This window comes from Mytilus trossulus, chromosome 4 (assembly GCF_036588685.1).
Source record: "Mytilus trossulus isolate FHL-02 chromosome 4, PNRI_Mtr1.1.1.hap1, whole genome shotgun sequence".
Classification (NCBI taxonomy): Eukaryota; Metazoa; Mollusca; class Bivalvia; order Mytilida; family Mytilidae; genus Mytilus; species Mytilus trossulus.
Window position 1 is genome coordinate 5,051,079 of NC_086376.1, and position 19,295 is coordinate 5,070,373.

Consider the following 19,295-nt stretch of genomic DNA (forward strand, 5'->3'; position numbering starts at 1 on the left):
GTTCAACATTTCGTGTTTTATTATTAGCACACAGTCGATATATTTAAAAATAATCAGCACACATTCAAAGTTTTAGCCTGAAACTTACAGAAGCAGTTATCTGCAAAACATCGTACACTGCATGCATTATTCACCAAAAATTACAAAGTTAACACTGTAACTTTTGGAAACAGTATTTTTTTTCAATTTATCTTTGTATAAATTAATAAATTGTTTGTAAAAAATACTATTTTTTAATTGAAAAAAGGGAAATCACAATGAATTCAAAGTAGTTATCAAAAGTACCAGGATTATAATTCAGTACGCCAGACACGCGTTTCGTCTACATAAGACTAATCAGTGATGCTAAAATCAAAATATTTATAAAGCCAAACAAGTACAAAAATTTAATACAAAAATGTTTTAAAAAATGCTGAACTCCATGACAAATTAAAAAAAAAACTCAGCATCAAAGTGAATATTCCTTGAAATCCACTTCGCATCAGCAGTAATAAACAAATAAAACTGGAGAAGCTGAAATAAGAACCTCAAATAAACATCATTAGGGAGGGGGGAAAATGCAGGAAAGAATACGAAAAAGAATGACCATGTGTGTAAAAAAATCCTGCTTTAGCTCTGTTTCAAACAAAAAAAAAAAAAAATCTCTGAACTCAACAATATCAATATGATTGATGTCTTGAATGAACATATATTTGTTACATTTGAATTACGTGATTTTAAAAAACAATGGGCAGACCAATGGAAATAAACTCAGTCCCTCTACTTGCGACTTTTTTCTTTTCGTATGAGGCTAATTTCATACAAAAATTGCTTAGTTAAAAACAAATAGTTGGCAGTATCATTAAACTTTACTTTCCGCTATACAGATGATGTATTGTCACGAAATAGTTCTAAATTTGTTGACTATGTTGATCACATCTATCCCATCGACCTTGAAATAAAGTATACAACAGATAGGGTTGAATCTACTTCACATCTCACATTTCAATTGTCAATGAGAGTCGATTGAAAACAGAACTTTACGACAAAAGAGATAACACCAGCTTCCCAATTGTAAACTTTCCATTTCTATGTTGCAACATTATAGCAGCGCCTGCATACAGATTAGTGTTCCTACTTTATTTTCTACTTTTGAGTTTTGAGTCCCTCAGGTATATTTTGCCTCTATAATTGTATTTTTGAACGATTGAATAAAAGTTACCACGACAAATTTTGAAATAGTTTGTTTTTGTTTAAATCCTAGAGAAAAGAAGATCACAATTTTCAACACCTTCTAATTTTTTGAGTGTTTTCGTTGATCTCTAAGTTTGAAATCTACCTACTTTGTCAATCTAAAAAATGTATTGATTTGCATGCAGTTTGTGTGTGTCTTAAGACTTATCATGCTTCTTGCGTACGAAACTTGTTTGTATGAGTTGCGATAATAATCATATATGTGTACAAAATAGAATACTCTAATTTTCTTGTAGACTTTTAAGGTTCGTAGATTTTTGTTAAACTTCCTTTCAATTTACTAGTTATAGGTACTCAGTTTATTAATAAATGCATTGTTCTATTTTGTTATACAGGCGAATCGTTTACAATGATTACGTTGGCTTATTTTTATACAATTACCAAACTAGGAAGTGATCGTATCCTTTTGTCTTATTGTTTTTCTAGTTATTCATTGATATATTGTAATTTCAAACTTATGGAGAAATGTAAGAGTTTATTCTATGTACCTTATTTGATGACAACATGAAGATATTGCTGTTTATATATATTGCTTTGTCTGACACATCTTTTGCCTCTGAAGGTATGTACTTCATTATCTTTTGTAAGGGCAATGTTTATAAATCGTAAAACTATTTATTATTTCGTAAAATTTTGCAATTACTGTTTCATTATTTTCCTCAGTTTTAGCTAGAAGTTAAAACTGCAAAATCAGGCTAATATAAATTAATTCAAAAGTATATCTCATATCAATGTTTTTTTTCTAAACAAAAATAGCAACTTCTCAATAGTGTGTGTGTGTGTGTGTGTGTGTGTTACAGTCGTATAACTCTTCAACACTACAAAGGTAATCGCTACGAAAAATCACTACTTGGACGCTTTTTACATCATGTCTAACACTAACTCATTTCATCGCTTTCAGTTGCAAATTATCTGCATAAGAATGAGTTTTTTGTCCCCCATCACAAGCCGTACGTTGTATAGTTCTCCTTCTCTTTAGTTGCATCATTATTTTAAATCGTGATATAGGACTATTGCAGAACTGTAAATTAAGATAGATATATAATTTTCGAGTACTTTGTATGTTTTTATAAATCATTGATGATTGTACCGTGATTTCTAATTACACTTTCAGAAATAAATCCATGCATTAACTACACTACAATAAACAATGTCGATCGTAGAGCAGTTAGTAATGTTTTAAAGTTAGGTATAATTCCATCCCTGAGTGATGATTTCCTTGATAGTGAATGGTATCGGATTAACAGTGATGCCGGAGAACAAATGCCAACTGAAGCACCAGGACTGTTTCATTGCGGAACATGGTATCCAATTTGGCTAAATGGTAAGACAATTATCAAAACGTTCATGCCATGTAAGATTGTAATATAAACTAGCAACATTATATTGCTTATGTTATTTATTCTATTTAAAAAGAGCATTGTTTAAGATTTGATTTTTTTCAGACCTTTGCCGATACAGTTTCATGTACTCTTAAGTTTTGATTCAATTGTTTTTATTTCAGGGACTCTCCCAAACAGCGTAGGTGAAGAAATTCAAGGACAAGTTTGTCTACAAGGAATTTATGAAGAATGTTTCACTTCTTGGACAATAGACATAAAGCTTTGTCCTGGAAATTACTTAGTATACAATCTAGTCGAAAGTACTAATGCAAATTCAGCATACTGCTTCGGTAATGTATTTTCTTTTAATGATTTTAAGAAGGAAATGCTATTCATTTACATTTATGAATTAAAGTGATTCCACTCGACCAACTGTGAATCAAAATATTGACGAAAAATACACGGACATTAAATACACCTTATGTGACACTTGGGAGTTGTGTTATGAAATACAACCTTAATTTACTATATTTAGGATTGTGATTATCTCTTGGTACACCAAGATGCTCATACCCCGTGACGTTTTATATGATAATAAACTTTTTCTTCAAATCAAGCAGATTAAGCACAAAGTTTTAAAATTTCTGGTTGCAATGTTTTGTGTTTGTTTTTCTTGATATAGTCTAACAACTGTGTCTAATGGATCACTCTGATGATATTTATAACATAGGGCGTTTTAAATAATAACCCTGATATCTTTGAAGAGGTTTTATAAGTAAGCTGTGAATACAAAAATAGAAATTAATTGATGTCAGATACTTGACACACAAAACTTGTGTAAGACGTATTGTTTTTATTTATATAAAAAGGCACAGCCGCTGTTAATAAAGAGGTGACAACAACTTATGAGACAACCACAACACAAACTAGTGTTACTGACGACCAGGTCGGAGGTAAGTAGAAGTAGAAAAATTAGTACAACTTCAGATGGAAATCAGTAACACTAATAATGATTTTATAAGCTGTCTGTTACATTTCGCGGCAAATCGTTTCATATTTTGTCTATATGTAGTATCACGTATGTACACAACTGTGCTGATTAATTTGAAGCAATAAATAGGTCAGAAGTTCCTGACTACAAATTACAATAAAAAGCTTAAAACATTGAAAAAAATGTTTCATTTAAGTAAACCACAGATCACTTCCGTATTTCTGACGCCTAGATCATGTGTTTCTCTTTGTTTAAGTTTGTAACCCAGATATGTTTTTCTCTCAACCGATTTATGACTTTTGAACAGCGGTTTACTACTGTTGCTTTTATTTATCGTTTTTCTCAAACGGTTGCTGACTTTTGAACAGCGGTCTACTACTGTTGCTTTTAATTAATCAAATCGAATGATCATACACACATTTTGATAAATAGTTATCAATAACTCTGGTATTAAAGTAATGACACATTTATTTTGCAACATTTAAGGTTTTGAACCGTGTATTGATCACAAACTGATAGATTTTCAAGAAAAAAGAGCGGTAGCTAATATCTTTAATGTTATAGAAGACGTAACAATCAGTGACGACCTTTTAGACAGTGGTTGGTATCGCGTTCAGAATGATGAATGTGGGACAATGCCAACTACCGCACCAGGATTATTACAATGCGGAACATGGTATCCTATATGGCTGGATGGTAAACCCTAAAAAATATACCTTACGTATTTCAATACTTTTGAATTATAGTATTTTTTTTTTTTAGCATATAAAAAGAAAATGTTGTTTTAGAGCAGGTTGAATATAAATTCTTTTTACAAAATGCCAATGTCAGGCAATGAGACATCTATCAGAGAACAATTCACATGTCATGAATTCACAGATCTCATTAGTACTGTGATAAATTAATGATAAATTTAAAGAATAGGTCGTTTAAACTTAAAGAAATAGAAAAACTTCTGTCTAAAAAAAAATATTCAAATTTAAACTTCGTTTGTAAACATTTTTATAAGGTCAGCTACCAGTCAGTGTTGGTGAGAAATCACAAGGAAAAGTATGTATGCAGACGTTTACCAATAACTGTACCTACTCGTGGGATATAGGCATCCAACTCTGCGATGGAGGTTACTTTGTATATAATCTAATGCGTAGTAACATTGCTTCGTCTGGATACTGCTTTGGTAAGAACTAATATACACATTGAAAAAAGTATTGCAACACCTTGATTTTTCAAAACTTGAAAAATCAGCCTCTTTTTTTAGATGATATATAAAAAGATATTTGTATAATATTATTGAAACAGAGTTTATGATAACATTGGCATTGAAACGAACGAAAAAATGTTTGAAAAAAATAATTTATATCACCACAATTTTAGTAACAAAATGAAGTGTTTTTTGTACAAAAAAATGCATTATACAACTTTGATTGTAGTCGAACTTTACAATGTCAGACATTTCAAAATTGATCTTCAGATGACTGTTCACATCATGGTTTATCGTTATACGCCAAAGAATTAGTGCTTTGTGCGCAGCCTCCATTCAAACGGATAACCGCATCTTAACTTCTGATTCCTGCCAATAATCAACTAATTTGTTGCTAAGGTAGCAGCAACCATTTCTGATGGAGGGCATTGTTTATTTCATGATGTGTTTGATCTGGGGTGTCCTTTCGCGCATTTTCAGCATTTTCCGCCCAATAGTGTCTCATATATGCTCGATATGGTACAAATCTGGGCTACGATCCGTCCAAGAAAGATGACCCGAATTCCATTGGAACAATGAATCGTCCTCCTCTATGCTAATTTTCAACTTAAGCGAGCTCTGCACTACATTGGATACGGAAAACTGTGTGTCTGTTCGTAAGCAAAGGTCTCCGAAATGGTCTTACTGCACGATAACCAGAAGGGATGAGTCGATCTAGAACAGTTCTTGTTAAAAGGCTCCTGTATGCTCACCACTCTCTTTTTGGGATTGTATTGTATGCAATTGGTTTCCTTCTGACCAACCTTTATTTTGCTTGATTTTCCCTAGCAAACGGTATAAGGGGTCTTCTTTATCTCGGAAGGTCTTTAACATCGTTTAGTGCCATTTTTTATTCTCAAAACGACTTATAGTGGAATGGTGATGACCAACAATACGTGCAGTTGTTAGAGCGACATCCCTGCTTCTCTCATGCTGATAATCTGTCATCTTGCTGCAGTTTAGAGTTGTCTAAGACCCATTACAAGGTGTCAATCACATAACTTTAAAAACTTGGTTATTAAAAGTTTTGAAAACAATGAGGATGAAAACATCTGTTTTGCTGTTTACGGGTACAGTAGCTGCATGTAAAGATAAAAACTTATCGAGTCGACATTTATTGATTCAATTCAGGTGATACTTAAATAATGTTAAAGTAGTTCTATTTTACCAAATTATATCACAAAAAAATAAAAAAGTCTTTTTTTAATTTATATTTCAATTTGGTCTTGCAATACTTTTTTCCAGGTGTATACTTGTAATTCATAGATGAGACACATGAATTTATACATATTTATATATATATATAAAAGAATCACAGAAATATGACATAACATCAAGTTTATATTTCTTATGTTAATTTTTGACAGTAAACATTGCAAAAGAAATAACCTTTTTACATGCTGCTTCTAAACATGACTTAAATTTGGGAAATGTCTGTTATTTGATTAAGATAAAATGATAACTGTTTTCGTTGAATATTTTTTTCCTGATTTTGATGAGGTAGCTACCCAGGATTGCTGCCTGTGTAGCCAAATCATTTGACTTTATTCCCAGATGATGTGTCGATCTGTTTTAAAAAAATATATATATGCTGCAGGCAATAGTCGTTTATTGTTTGTTGTTTGTTCTATTTTTAAAAGAGATGGTTATTTGTTAACTGTATATGCTTGGCTTTATAAATAGTTTGATAAGAGCGTCACTGATGAGTCTTATGTAGACGAAACGCGCGTCTGGCGTACTAAATTATAATCCTGGTACCTTTGATAACTAATAACTAGGATTTTTTGTGCCTCTATAAAGCCAAGCTGGGCACGTCTTTTTTGGAAGGTGTCAAGTGTTAGTGGCAGTTATAGTCATTTGTACTCTTTAGTCTTTTTGTTTACTTCTGTTATCATATATTAATCACAAACACATTTACTTAAATTCATTATTAATTGAATTTGATGTTAGTGCAACAATAATTTCATTCTTTTGAGGCAAGCGTTCACAATCATGTATTTTACTTACTAGGTACAACAGAACTATGTGCTGTAGAGAATTCAGATGGTGTTAAAGATGTTAACGAAACTGAAGGTACTTTTATAGTTATACCTATGTTTTGTTACTTTTGAGGAAGGTAGTTTTACAATGTACAATGTTGTTGCTTGTGTGATGAGGAGTAATTGTATAAACATGTACAATACATCCAATTCTTCCGATATCATTAAGAGATTGGGATATAGAACCATAGCAATGCTAGAGGCCTATAATTTACATCTCAGTCCGATAGGTCAGTTTTAAAAAAACTACTGTTCGGTATTGAAAATATGTCGTGGTTGATAATATATCGTTTAACGTGATAACTGATTGTGATACATCAAAATAGTTAACATATTGACTACAAGGGGGGAATATGTTGTTCGAAATAATAAAAAAAAAAAAAAAAAAAAAAAACACCAAAGGAAAGCTTAGGTTTATCCTGAAAATTAAAATTTCATTTTACAGAGCTCGCAGTTTATGCTTTACAAATTTACTATAAACATTTCAGAAAGCAAGACCAAAATACTGATGATAGCTTTGATACTTGTTGCGATTGTTTTTCTTGTTTTATTGTGTAAGAAAACGAAGCAACCAGAGAAAATCCGGTGAGTAGAACTAATATAGCTTCTCATTATTACAGCTTTAATATTCAACAACGTTTTGTAAAACTAAATTTTGAAGTTCATTAGAAGTGAAATAAGAGGAGAAATCAAACAGTAAGTAAATAAGTGTTTCAAATTCAGATGCTGTATTATAAAGTTTTATTTCCAAACATTTCAAACAGATTTTTACAAAATCATAAGCCAAAATCTTTTTTTATGTTAAAATCATAGGCTAATTTTATCATCTTGCATGCATTTAGCTTTGAAAAAAAAAATAGTTTGAATAAAAACACCAAATCGTTTCTTAGATTAAAAAAATATAATCATCAAGTTCCGATCTTTTTAATTCATATATTTTTAGAAGTTATCTGGCTGGAGGCAAGATGCAAACTGGAAACGTACAGAAAATGAAATGCAACAAAACAGGTGATAGTCCACCACCATATAAACGCGGAGTCTCGATTTCAAGCCTATCACCACACTTTCTTCTGGACAACCCACCACCGTATTGTAGTCGAGAATCTTCAAACGTTACCATTGGAGAGACAGAAGCAGCATGTGAAAAGGTTGATCCTTTTGCAATGTTTACTGTCACAAATTAACATCAAAATGTAACCTTGATGTTTAATGTATCATTTATGTTACGAATACATATACTGTTATATTGCGTTAAAATGTTCTATTTCACACCTGCATTAATTAAAATATGTTTTTTTTTGTATATAATCTTTATTTCATTTTTATTAAGACTGTGCAAATTTTTCTGTGATCTTTAATTTTTATAACCATCTTTATAGCTTACATTATTTTGGTGATATTGTTTTTTTGTTTATGAAATAAACTGTAGCAGTACAGATATATTTACTCTTGTTAGTATACTACTCACAAATGATCATTATATATAAAGGAGATGTGGTATGATAGAAATGAAACCATTTTCAATAAGAGGCCATACAATGTGGATGTAAGCTGCTATTGATCACCGCGCGGTCTACCACAATTAGAAATCCCCACACCATTGCAAAAGATTTAAAAGGGTTTTGGAAACAATTAAAAACAAAAGAAAAGAAATAAAGACTACAACAGACAGCAACCAATATTTTATGAAGACTGTTCGGATTATCTCTTTTGAAAGACACGAAACGCAAACAACTAGCAAAAAGACAAAGTACACAATCTACATATGCAAATGTTCTCTGATTCACTCAATTAGCTTTAATTATTCATTAAAGAATAATTAAGCCTGATGATAAAATACGCTACATGCTCTTCCGCAGAGACGATTGTTACCTGTAAGGTCTGTATAGGATTGCTGAGGAAATATGCTTGCTCATATTTATCTTTTTGCGATTGTTATAAAGAGAAATCGGCTTTCCGTGGGAATCGACTTATCTTTTATTCTGACCGTTTTATTCCATATTCATATAACGCTGAGTTCGTAGATGACCTTTAAAGTGAAAATGTAAAGGAGCTTGCATTATCTCTAACTTCACTTATCGTAATATAGGTTATGTCCCATCAATAGATAATTCAAAGTTTGGTGACTATGTTGAACACATCTCCCAATTGAACTAAATAGGGAATCAACATATACAGTAAATTCTGCCTTACATCTAGACTAACATCTGAAAATTGACAATAATGTTCGGTTGAGATCGAAATTTGACGATAAAATAACTTCCAAATTATGAATTCTCAATTTCTATAGCAAGATTATATACGTAGTATATATACCTCAGTAAATATATGATATTCCAAGGGTTATGTTTCTTATTCCTTCATAGAGGGTAACATATCATTACTACTCACAAGGAAGCTATTAAACTAGGAATTCAAAGTGATGAAGCTGACGATCCCTCCGAAAATCTGCAGGGGTCAAACGAGTTGTTGACAGTTATGAAATATCTGTTCCTAAGGTTACACGACGTCATAACGGGTGCCGCATGTGGAGCAGGATCTGCTTACCCTTTCGGAGCACCTGAGATCTCCCCTAGTGTTTGGTGGGGTTCGTGTTGTTTATTCTTTAGTTTTCTATGTTGTGTCATGTGTACTTTTTTTTTCTGTTTGTCTTTTTCATTTTTAGCCATGGCGTTGTCGGTTTGTTTTAGATTTACGAGTTTGACTGTCCCTTTGGTATCTTTGGTCCCTCTTTTACAACAAATCTGTTAAATCGTCGTAACCACAATCTATTTCCACAAATATGACATACCAAATTATCACCGTTTTTTTTACTTACATGTGCAACAGCATGCCATATGAATGAGAGCAGATGCCTCTGCTGGTGGACTATTAGTTTCCGAGGGTATCACCAGCCCAGTAGCCAGTACTTCGTTACTGGCATGAAAATACGGATTTGTTGTGTTATTAAAATTTGCTGTTACAAATATTAGAAATTATTATACATTAAGGAATGTATCTCCCTCATGCAAAGCTCTGATTCCTTTTACGGATTTGGCTATACTTTTTGGACCTTTTGGATTATAGCTGTTCATCTTTTATATAAGCTTTGGATTTCAAATGTTTTGGCCACAAGCATCACTGAAGAGACATGTATTGTCGAAATGCGCATCTGTTGAAAGAAAATTGGTGTCGTGAATTTTATTACTCGTGTTGCTATGTCCCTGATTTTCTATGTTTTTTTCTATATTGTTGTTTGTTATTTGGATATTTCCTTTTTTATGCCGTGGCTTTATCAGTTCATTTTGATATTTTATCAATGCGTTCATATTGTGTTTTAAAACTATTTCGTCTACCAGAAGTTAATAGAAAGTAAAGTATTTGTAATTATGGATATACTTGATATTATTTTTTTTGTAGCTGTATTCCCAGTGTTTTCATCCATCTATTAACTTTGTCTTTTGAATCAATGTGTTGTATTTCTTTTAATTTTAGTTTCTTGTGTACAATTTGGAAATTAGTATGGCGTTCATTATCACTGAACTAGTATATCTTTGTTTCAGGGGCCAGCTAAAGGACGCCGCCGGGTGTTGAAATTTCTCACTACATTGAAGACCTGTTGGTGACCTTCTGCTGCTGTTTTTTTTTATATGGTCGAGTTGTCTCTTTGACACATTTCCCATTTCCATTTTAAATTTTATATAACTCATCATGTCTGAACATATATTAGAACATTTAATAAAATTGAGAATGGAAATGGGGAATGTGCCAAAGAGACAACAACCCGACCAAATAAAAAAAACAACAGCAGACGGTCACCTACAGGGTGTCATCCTGGTTTGCCCACTTTTAATTACATGCATATGTAAACATAGGGGGAATTGTTGTTTTAACAATTATAGTTTATTTCTAAATAAAAGTCATAATTTTTACCTTTTATTTTACCTGTAATTTTTATATAAATGATATAATATTCTGCTAATAAATCAATGAAAATCTGCAAAAATATTTTTTTATTTTAATATTTTTGAGCAGGAAAATGTGCAGAATTTGACATTATACCTCTTCTTTTACCTGTATTTTTTTTAAATTAAAACTACTACATTGTATATTCTGTTATTAACTCAAGAAAAATGTGCAAAGATATTTTTGATTTGATATAATTTTGAAGGAAAGTGTATTGAAATTGACAAATATAAAAAAGGCAAAAATGTGCATTACTTTTATAATTTATTGACAAAAAGTTTTAATTGTTGTCACATTATGAAAAATAATAAATTAAGTAATAATATATATATATATTTATTATTTAGATAAATACACTGCTCTGAAATTCAGATAACAAATGTCCAATTAGTTGTAACAAATAGAATATAAATGCAACTGCAGCTTTACAAATGCACAATTTGAACAGTAAATATGTCTCTAAAAAGTAAAATCACAAAAATACTGAACTCAGAGGAAAATCAATTTGGAAAGTCCATAATCACATGGCAAAATCAAAAAACAAAACGCATCAAAAACGAATGGACAAGAACTGTCATATTCCTGACTTGGTACAGGCATTTTCAAATGTAGAAAATGGTGGATTAAACCTGGTTCTATAGCGCTAACCCTCTCACTTTAATAACAGTCTCATCAAATTCCGTTACATTTACATGATGCGTTAAATAAACAGTCACAATCAATAAAATAGTCAAAATATGGGAACATCAGTCATCATCGTATAACAATTTAACAGGACACAACAACATCTACTATCTACGAACTCATGGATTGATTTGAGTGTCTGACGTCAGAAAAATTATATACGTCACATAAATTTGTCGTTCAATGTGCATACAATAGTTATCCAAAGTACCTGGATTATAAACAATTTTAAATTTTACATAGGCAATGAGCGCAGACAGGGTTAAAAAATCAAAAGTATGTAAGAATAAATTACAGAAATCAAACTAGTCCAAAAGTTAAACAATTTTAAAATTTACATAGGCAATGTACGCATACAGAGTTAAAAAATCAAAAGTATGTAAGAATAAATTACAGAAATAGACCGAGATTCAAACTAGTCTAAAAATTATACATAGAATATATGAGAATCCAAAACTTTTTAAAGGGAACAATTTAACAGGACACAATAACATCTACTGTCTAAGAACACATGGATTGATTTGAGTGTCTGACGTTAGAAAAATTATATACGTCACATAAATTTGATGTTCAATGTGCATACAAACAATTTTAATTTTTTTTTCCTAGGCAATGTACGCATACAGAGTTAAAAAATCAAAAGTATGTAAGAATAAATTACAGAAATAGACCGAGATTCAAACTAGTTCAAAAGTTATAATTATAAGAGCTCTGAAAGGTAGTATTTTCTTATTTTTAAAACAAATCAGACGCTAAGTAAGGATACATCGCTAAAGAAATTCAGTAACAGCTTCATTTAGAAAAAAATATGAGACAGCAACCAAGAACACAGATGGTATTCCCAACTTTATTAAGTGTATTTGTTGAAAGGCACAGAAATATTGACTACAAACGTATGATAAAGAAAATGAAACATCACTTGATTTAAAAGACGAGCCGCAGTATAACCTCTTGTTCCACCCCAACTCGTTCAGGACGTTTTGCAAAAAAGTGTAGAAGACATTGGTGAAACTGACAAAATACTTGCTACACCATTATTGACTGATTATGTGACAAAAATCTGGGTTGAAGTATATCGCTTTCTATGGAACACCAAAATTATAATGAGACTCCAACATGCCCATCCTACGAGATAAATGAGTTAATGAAGAAGTACCAGGCACTAATAGAAAGAAATTTTATCCAGTATGCAGCAGGAGGAGCCCGACCACCAAAAGAAGAAAATTCGAAGTAATAGACATCAGATACCAACAAGGAATCGTCAGAGTGATAGACTATTCTGACATAGCATCCAATCATCTCAATTTCAATTGAACAACTTAATGAAATATTGTTTTAGTGTCTTTTTAAATATAATGTTTTGCCACTTTTGTCAAATTGATATGATATATAAAATATTCTATTGCCCTTTAGTATACATACAGTGCCCATGGTACACCTTATTACTTATTTTACCATGATAGTGCTTTATTTATTCCCTATGTAATGCATTTATAAAATTTGATTCATATATCATATGAATTATGTTTGCAATATTTGTATTGCAGTATTTATATCATGAAAATCATTCAGAAACTAAAAAAATGTGAAGACACTTTTCTTACTGAATGTCATTCAATTCTTTTGTCTTTAGTTGTATGTTATATGATAATATTGAATTGATATCAAATAATTATGAGAAAACCTATTTGATTTATTTATTATTTTTCTTTAAAAATCATAATAAAAAATAAGTAAATATAGTAAGAAAACACTGATAAACTTTGTACCTAAGTTGGAACAGACTATACTATTGTATGCTCATTAAACCTTTTGTCTTTTTTGTTTTCTTTGCTATTAGATAATTGGTAGGATTAAAAGTGGGCAAACCAGGAGTAAACCCACCTACAGGTAATGTATGATTTAATTTGATTTGAAATAAAGTTTTTGATTTGTTAAAATTCATATTATGATTGTGAATATCCTGACTTTAATTCAGCTGGTTGTCCAAAACATATCTTTTTCAAAACTGAACATTAAAAACTAAAACAAGAAGCAAATAATAAAAAGTGCTCGAATTAATTTCAAAATAGGAAGTGTTTTGAACTCGTTGGTGTCAAAGGTTTAATTGGCGTCAATCCAGGTCACAGTTTTATTTGTTTCTGTGCCCGTTTCCTGATATGAATTTGAATGTGTTCCAGCTAAAAACCAACACAAAAATACTTCAGTAATTAAATACCCTCTTTTTGTATCATTAAGTAACTGCAATAGACATGTGACGATTAAGAGCTTGACATATTGTCATATTGATAGATCATATCTGTCTATTGTTGAAGACACATATTTAGCCTTTTAGATGTTTATTTCTCTACTTGTCGTTAGATTGATTTATCATTAACTTGTACAAAAAATATCACATTCAGAATCTCTTTAGAAATACATGTAAACTAGAATTTTATAAAGTCGTCTTTGAACTACTTTGCTAACTAAAATAAATATATTTTTGTAAATGACTCTATTGTTCAGATACGCGAAAAATTATTATTTTTGAACAGTTATTCATCAATGTGTGTGTGTTTTTGCACACCTAGCTAGTTTGATATCTTTGAATAGGATGCTCTCATGTTCTCATTCTTGTTAAACCGACAGTTAAAGGAATAAACAAGGCAAAAGCAAACCAAGAATCTCTGCGCATTTGTATGCAATGAATTGAATAACATGCGTATAGAAGGGGCCACAGTGACTGCGTGGTATAAGTTGTAAAACAAATGATCACTATCCTGTGTCAACTGTGTCAACGATGGGCTTTTTATTTCTCTCTTGACACTTTACCTTAGTCCACCAATACACACTGAAAGTCACGAAATAGCACAATAATGGTAAAAACACTATTACTCAAGCACTCAATCATTCTATGTAAACGAAAGCGTAGTTGAGAATTCCCTTTTATTGAATTTAAGACAGCTTTGACGAAAAATTTCAATTAGTGCTTTTAAACTGACAGTAACATGACATATTTGCATTGCAGATGTAAAAATGGCAGATCTTTCCCTTTCAAAGAAGCCAAGAACAGATTGTCTTCTTACAAATATAACTGTGCTTACCCTCCAACTCAACGTTATAAAGCTGTTATAACAATGGTTAAGACATACATTAACGCATACGGAATAATCAAAGCACATTGAAATCTTTCACTTGAATATATTGTTTTTATAGTTTGAACTATACAAAAGGGACAGGTTCTATTGTACTATAAGAGACGATTCGACATTGTATCATTAAAATACATGAGCCAGTATCCTTTATTTTGTCAACTCCACGTTATGCTGCGGTGAAAACGGAAATTGAATGGAACTATATAAGTAATAACAGTTTTATCTTATAATTTTGTTTATTTAACAAATCTTATTACAAAGTAGTGTGATCTTAAGGAATTATCTCCCTTATGCCTTTCGAGTTTGGCTTTTATTTGTTTTGACATTTTTGATTTTAAAATATTTTGGAAATGGCCGTATCTGAAGAAAATTTAATATTAAAAATACTTGATAGCTTGCTCCCTATTTCTAAGTTTTCAGTCGGAAGAAATCAATTTGGTGTGGCCTAAAGGAAATTATTTTTGATGATACTTATCTAATTATTTAAATTTGTAATATTAATAAGTAATCGGTAAACCAAACATACAGGTAATCAAAGCCAAACACTCAGCAAATTGTAAAATCATCTTTTATGGCAATTTGGACTAAAAGTACAGTTGTCATATTAGAAAGTTTTGCCATATCAAACTTTTTTTTTTTTTATATCCATAATGGTTTTGAAGATTATAGACTAAATATTTAAAATCATTGCATGTACTAAAGTATGTAAAAGTTGTTGACCCATGGATTCATCGGACAAAATTGTCAATCTAAATGGCAAGTATCCTTGTGGTAAAGGTTTGGTTTTCCGGAACAGTAGATTTTGGTAATTTTATGGATAAAGACAACGACGGACGAAATAAGTACACCAAAAGATTAAACATATATTCACGAACAGTACATAATCCATCACTGCTTTCAAGAGGTACTTCGCAGTTTATTTTTTTATTTGAACTCTTTAAAGATGAACTAATATATCATTCTTTTATTTTCAGTTTTCAGTTAATTTGCAGGTCTGCTATCAATTTAGTAATGTTCAGACAATTCACTTGAATTGGTTAAACATTCGTTTGATGTGTTTGAGCTTTTGATTTCGCCATTTTAATAGGGAGTTTCCCATTTTGAATTTTCATCGGAGTTCGTTTTTTTTGTATTTTTACCTTTTGCAGTCAAATAGGATCTGATTAGTGTACGTTCAGACTTTTCAGCAGTTGTTAATAACCGTTATGCATCACCATGATACTTAATTGTCTGAAAATCTACTGAATAGTACCGAATCGGCTACAAGCGAACTGTATAATTAACCCTGAATTCAGTGCAATACGTAAGTCTAACAACTTATTGAAAGACTTTTAATTTTGGATCCTCAATGCTCTTCAACTTTGTACTTGTTTGGCTTTTTTTTTTTTTTTAATATTTTGATATGAGCGTCACTGATGAGTCTTATGTAGACGAAACGCGCGTCTGGCGTACTGAATTATAATCCTGGTACTTTTGATAACTAATTGATAACTGAACAATTTACTGTTCAGAAGAAAGAAAAATTACAAAAATACTGAACTCATAGGAAAATTCAAAACAGAAAACCCTAATCCAATGGCAAAATCAGACTTTTCTATGATGTTATGATCAAAATTATAGTTTCAGATCAACATGAGTTTACTAGTGAATTTTTGTGAGAACTTTTGATAATACTCATTCAACTGAACATTTAAACAGCTGATGTTATTGAAGAGGAGACGAAATAAAAGAATAAATGCAAAATGATATTCGTCGTGCCACAAAAAAGGCATATGATCGTATCGTCGGGATACAAACAAAAAGTACATCAACGGTACATTTATGTATATAGATATGGTCATCAATTGACCACTCCTGTTCTTGCCGGTAAACCCTGGCAAAATTTGGTAATTTGTTAGGCTGTAATAGTTGTACTTATTTGCAACCCTAGCAAAAACACTCTATGCGTTCTATTGATGCCATGTTACAAGATAAATTGCTTTCCCTTATCTACCATATCCTTATTTTACAATGACTTATCTAGCAAAACCTTCTTTGTTCTTGTCTAAAATATTTTTTAACACAAATGCGAAGTGAAAACAATCAATCAATCAATTAATCAATCAAACAAAATGATTTGAATCGGTTGTACAAATTTGCACTTTAAGGTTTTGGCCAAGGAGATTTAAAATACAGTTTAAAAAAGTAAAATAAAAAAAATACTGAACCCTGAGGAAAATTCAACAATGAAAGTCCCTAATCAAATGGCAAAATCAAAAGCTTAACCGCATCAAACAAATAAAAAAATCAACTGCCTTATTCCTTATTGAGGGGTAATTAAAATCAAACATTCAAATAGTTATCAAAGGTACCAGGATTATAATTTAATACGCCAGACGCGCGTTTCGTCTACATAAGACTCATCAGTGACGCTCAGACCAAAACAGTTAAAAAGCCAAACAAATACAAAGTTGAAGAGCATTGAGGACCCAAAATTCCAAAAAGTTGTGCCAAATACGGCTAAGGTAATCTACTCCTGGGCGTAGGAAAATCCTTAGTTTTTCGAAATATTCAAAGGTTTGTAAACAGAAAATTTATAAAAATTACCATATAATTGATATTCATGTCAACACCGAAGTGCTGACTACTGGGCTGGTGATACCCTCGGGGACGAAACGTCCACCAGCAGTGGCATCGACCCAGTGGTGTTAATAGTTATCAAAGGTACCAGGATTATAATTTAATACGCCAGACGCGCGTTTCGTCTACATAAGACGCATCAGTGACGCTCAGACCAAAACAGTTAAAAACCCAAACAAATACAAAGTTGAAGAGCATTGAGGACCCAAAATTCCAAAAAGTTGTGCCAAATCAAAGCCGGTAAATAAACTAACAACACAAAGACAAAAAAAGAAAAGCAAAACGACGAAATGACGAAAAGGTACACAAAACATTTCACAGAAAACTAGAGTTTTAGCAACAAAACCGCTGAAAAACCGGGGAGAACTCAGTAGCTCCGGTACGATAAGCATTTCCTGCTCTATATGTGGAACCTGCTGTGTTGACAATGCTTATATAAATCAATTGATAAGTCTCATGCGATGATGCTAATTTAAAGGTACGGGTTTACTGTCTATCGCTTACCTTCATGGACGAATGGATCAAAGAATGATTGTTATTTGAAAGAAAACATTGGTATTTACGAACAACGATAATGTCTTTTTTTTCGAAGAATATTATTTAAATATATAAATTACATTGCTCAAAATAATTGTCTCTCCATTTTCTTAGGAAAAACATAATACATTAATGGTGAAATTGCTATGTACACTAATTACAGTACAAGATGTCACGCAAATTGTCGTTTAACTACAAAGCTATTTTCCAGCATAAAAAAGTTGCACGGGAGTTCTTGGCCTAGAATATGTATCAGTTTCAGTTTCCATATCAAGGGATAGATTTCCTACAGATGCGTGTGTGTTCTCTCTTTGGTATTGGTTTAGCGTCTTATCTGACTTGTTGTTACCTTTTGAAACGTCATCAGTATACTCATGAATAATATTTTCGATACCATGACTACAAAATAAATAAATTTTAATTGATAATAGGTTACAGTCGTAGATCAAGTAAAAATACACAACGTTGAAATAAAAAAAGAAGGAGTGGAATGAATTTCAAGAGATGCAAACGATTTCATACTAAAAAGCATACAAATTAACATATTGCTTAGAAAGAAAAACCAACTGATAAAAAGAATACAAATAAACACAAAACACAACAAAGAAAACCATAAATTGAGAAGACTAACCACACCAAACACTGAGGATAATATAAGGTGCCCCGGAAGGGTAGCAAGATCCTGCTCTCCATATTTCAACCCTTCAAATTGATCCAAAAAAATTATAAAAAAAATAGTCTTCTTATGGCTTAAAAATTATAAAAAGAAGGAGATAAGGTGTGATTTCCAATGAGACAACTATCCATCCTTAAGTTTAAAACCATTTTCCTATTTAAGAAAGGACAATTTAACTTCAAAATAACGGGGTGGGCAAGTATGCTTTCGTAAATAAAAATGTTTCCCCAATTAGGTGAATAAAATGTTTTAATGAAGCAGATGAAAAAAAGTAATCTGAATCCAGATTTTGCCAATATCTTATAGTGTTTATTTCGAAAAAAATTGACAAGAAAACATAATCCCTTCCAATCTGTAAGTTAAATGTTTTCTCCCTGAGTAAGTTTTACAAATATGCATATACATGTAAAATAAAGTTACAAAGAGTATTTTATTTATGGTAAATGTAAGATGTCGGTTTATTGTATAAATGTACTTTTAAAAATTATGATAAAAAAAGTTTGCATTCGAGCACGACCAATTAAGCAAATTCTTCTTATAAATTTTAAAATTATAAAGAAACTAAGGTTTCAGCTTCCTCAGGCAAAGTTAACCTTAGATGAATTTGGCTATTTGTTTTAAGTCTTTTTTTGTCATATAGCTTTTCAACTGTTTCGGTATTTATACATCACTCGGGTCTAAAATGTTTAGCTTTGGGCGTTTCTGATGAAGGTAAATCCAGAAAAGCGCTTCAGACGCATGAAATTATCAAACGTGTTGTTTTCAATTTTAATATTTAACAAGTTTGTCATATTGTAGCAGTAGTATACTCACCCTTTGCTTTTGCAATTCTTTTTGAAGAAAGCAAATACGCCTATTGCCAGAACGATAAACAG

At 31.4% G+C, this 19,295-nt stretch overlaps 1 protein-coding gene across 1 annotated transcript; it reads left to right on the forward strand.

Moving 5' to 3' along the window:
- The first annotated feature begins 1,642 nt into the window (after positions 1 to 1,642).
- LOC134713698 (uncharacterized) lies at positions 1,643 to 8,089 on the forward strand. The gene is made up of 9 exons (XM_063574989.1): positions 1,643 to 1,795; positions 2,348 to 2,557; positions 2,738 to 2,905; positions 3,425 to 3,508; positions 4,033 to 4,242; positions 4,556 to 4,723; positions 6,797 to 6,859; positions 7,314 to 7,410; positions 7,769 to 8,089. The coding sequence occupies exons 1-9, from the start codon at positions 1,738 to 1,740 to the stop codon at positions 8,007 to 8,009; spliced, it is 1,299 nt and encodes a 432-aa protein (XP_063431059.1). The 5' UTR covers positions 1,643 to 1,737; the 3' UTR covers positions 8,010 to 8,089.
- Positions 8,090 to 19,295: the final 11,206 nt, after the last annotated feature.

What these genes read in the sequence shown, in the direction of transcription:
- LOC134713698 (XM_063574989.1), top strand. Translation starts at nt 1,738, where the DNA reads ATGAAGATATTGCTGTTTATATATATTGCTTTGTCTGACACATCTTTT. An exon ending in TTCGTCTGGATACTGCTTTG is followed by an intron (nt 4,724 to 6,796) that starts GTAAGAACTAAT and finishes TTTACTTACTAG; the next exon opens with GTACAACAGAACTATGTGCT. An exon ending in AAGCAACCAGAGAAAATCCG is followed by an intron (nt 7,411 to 7,768) that starts GTGAGTAGAACT and finishes ATATATTTTTAG; the next exon opens with AAGTTATCTGGCTGGAGGCA.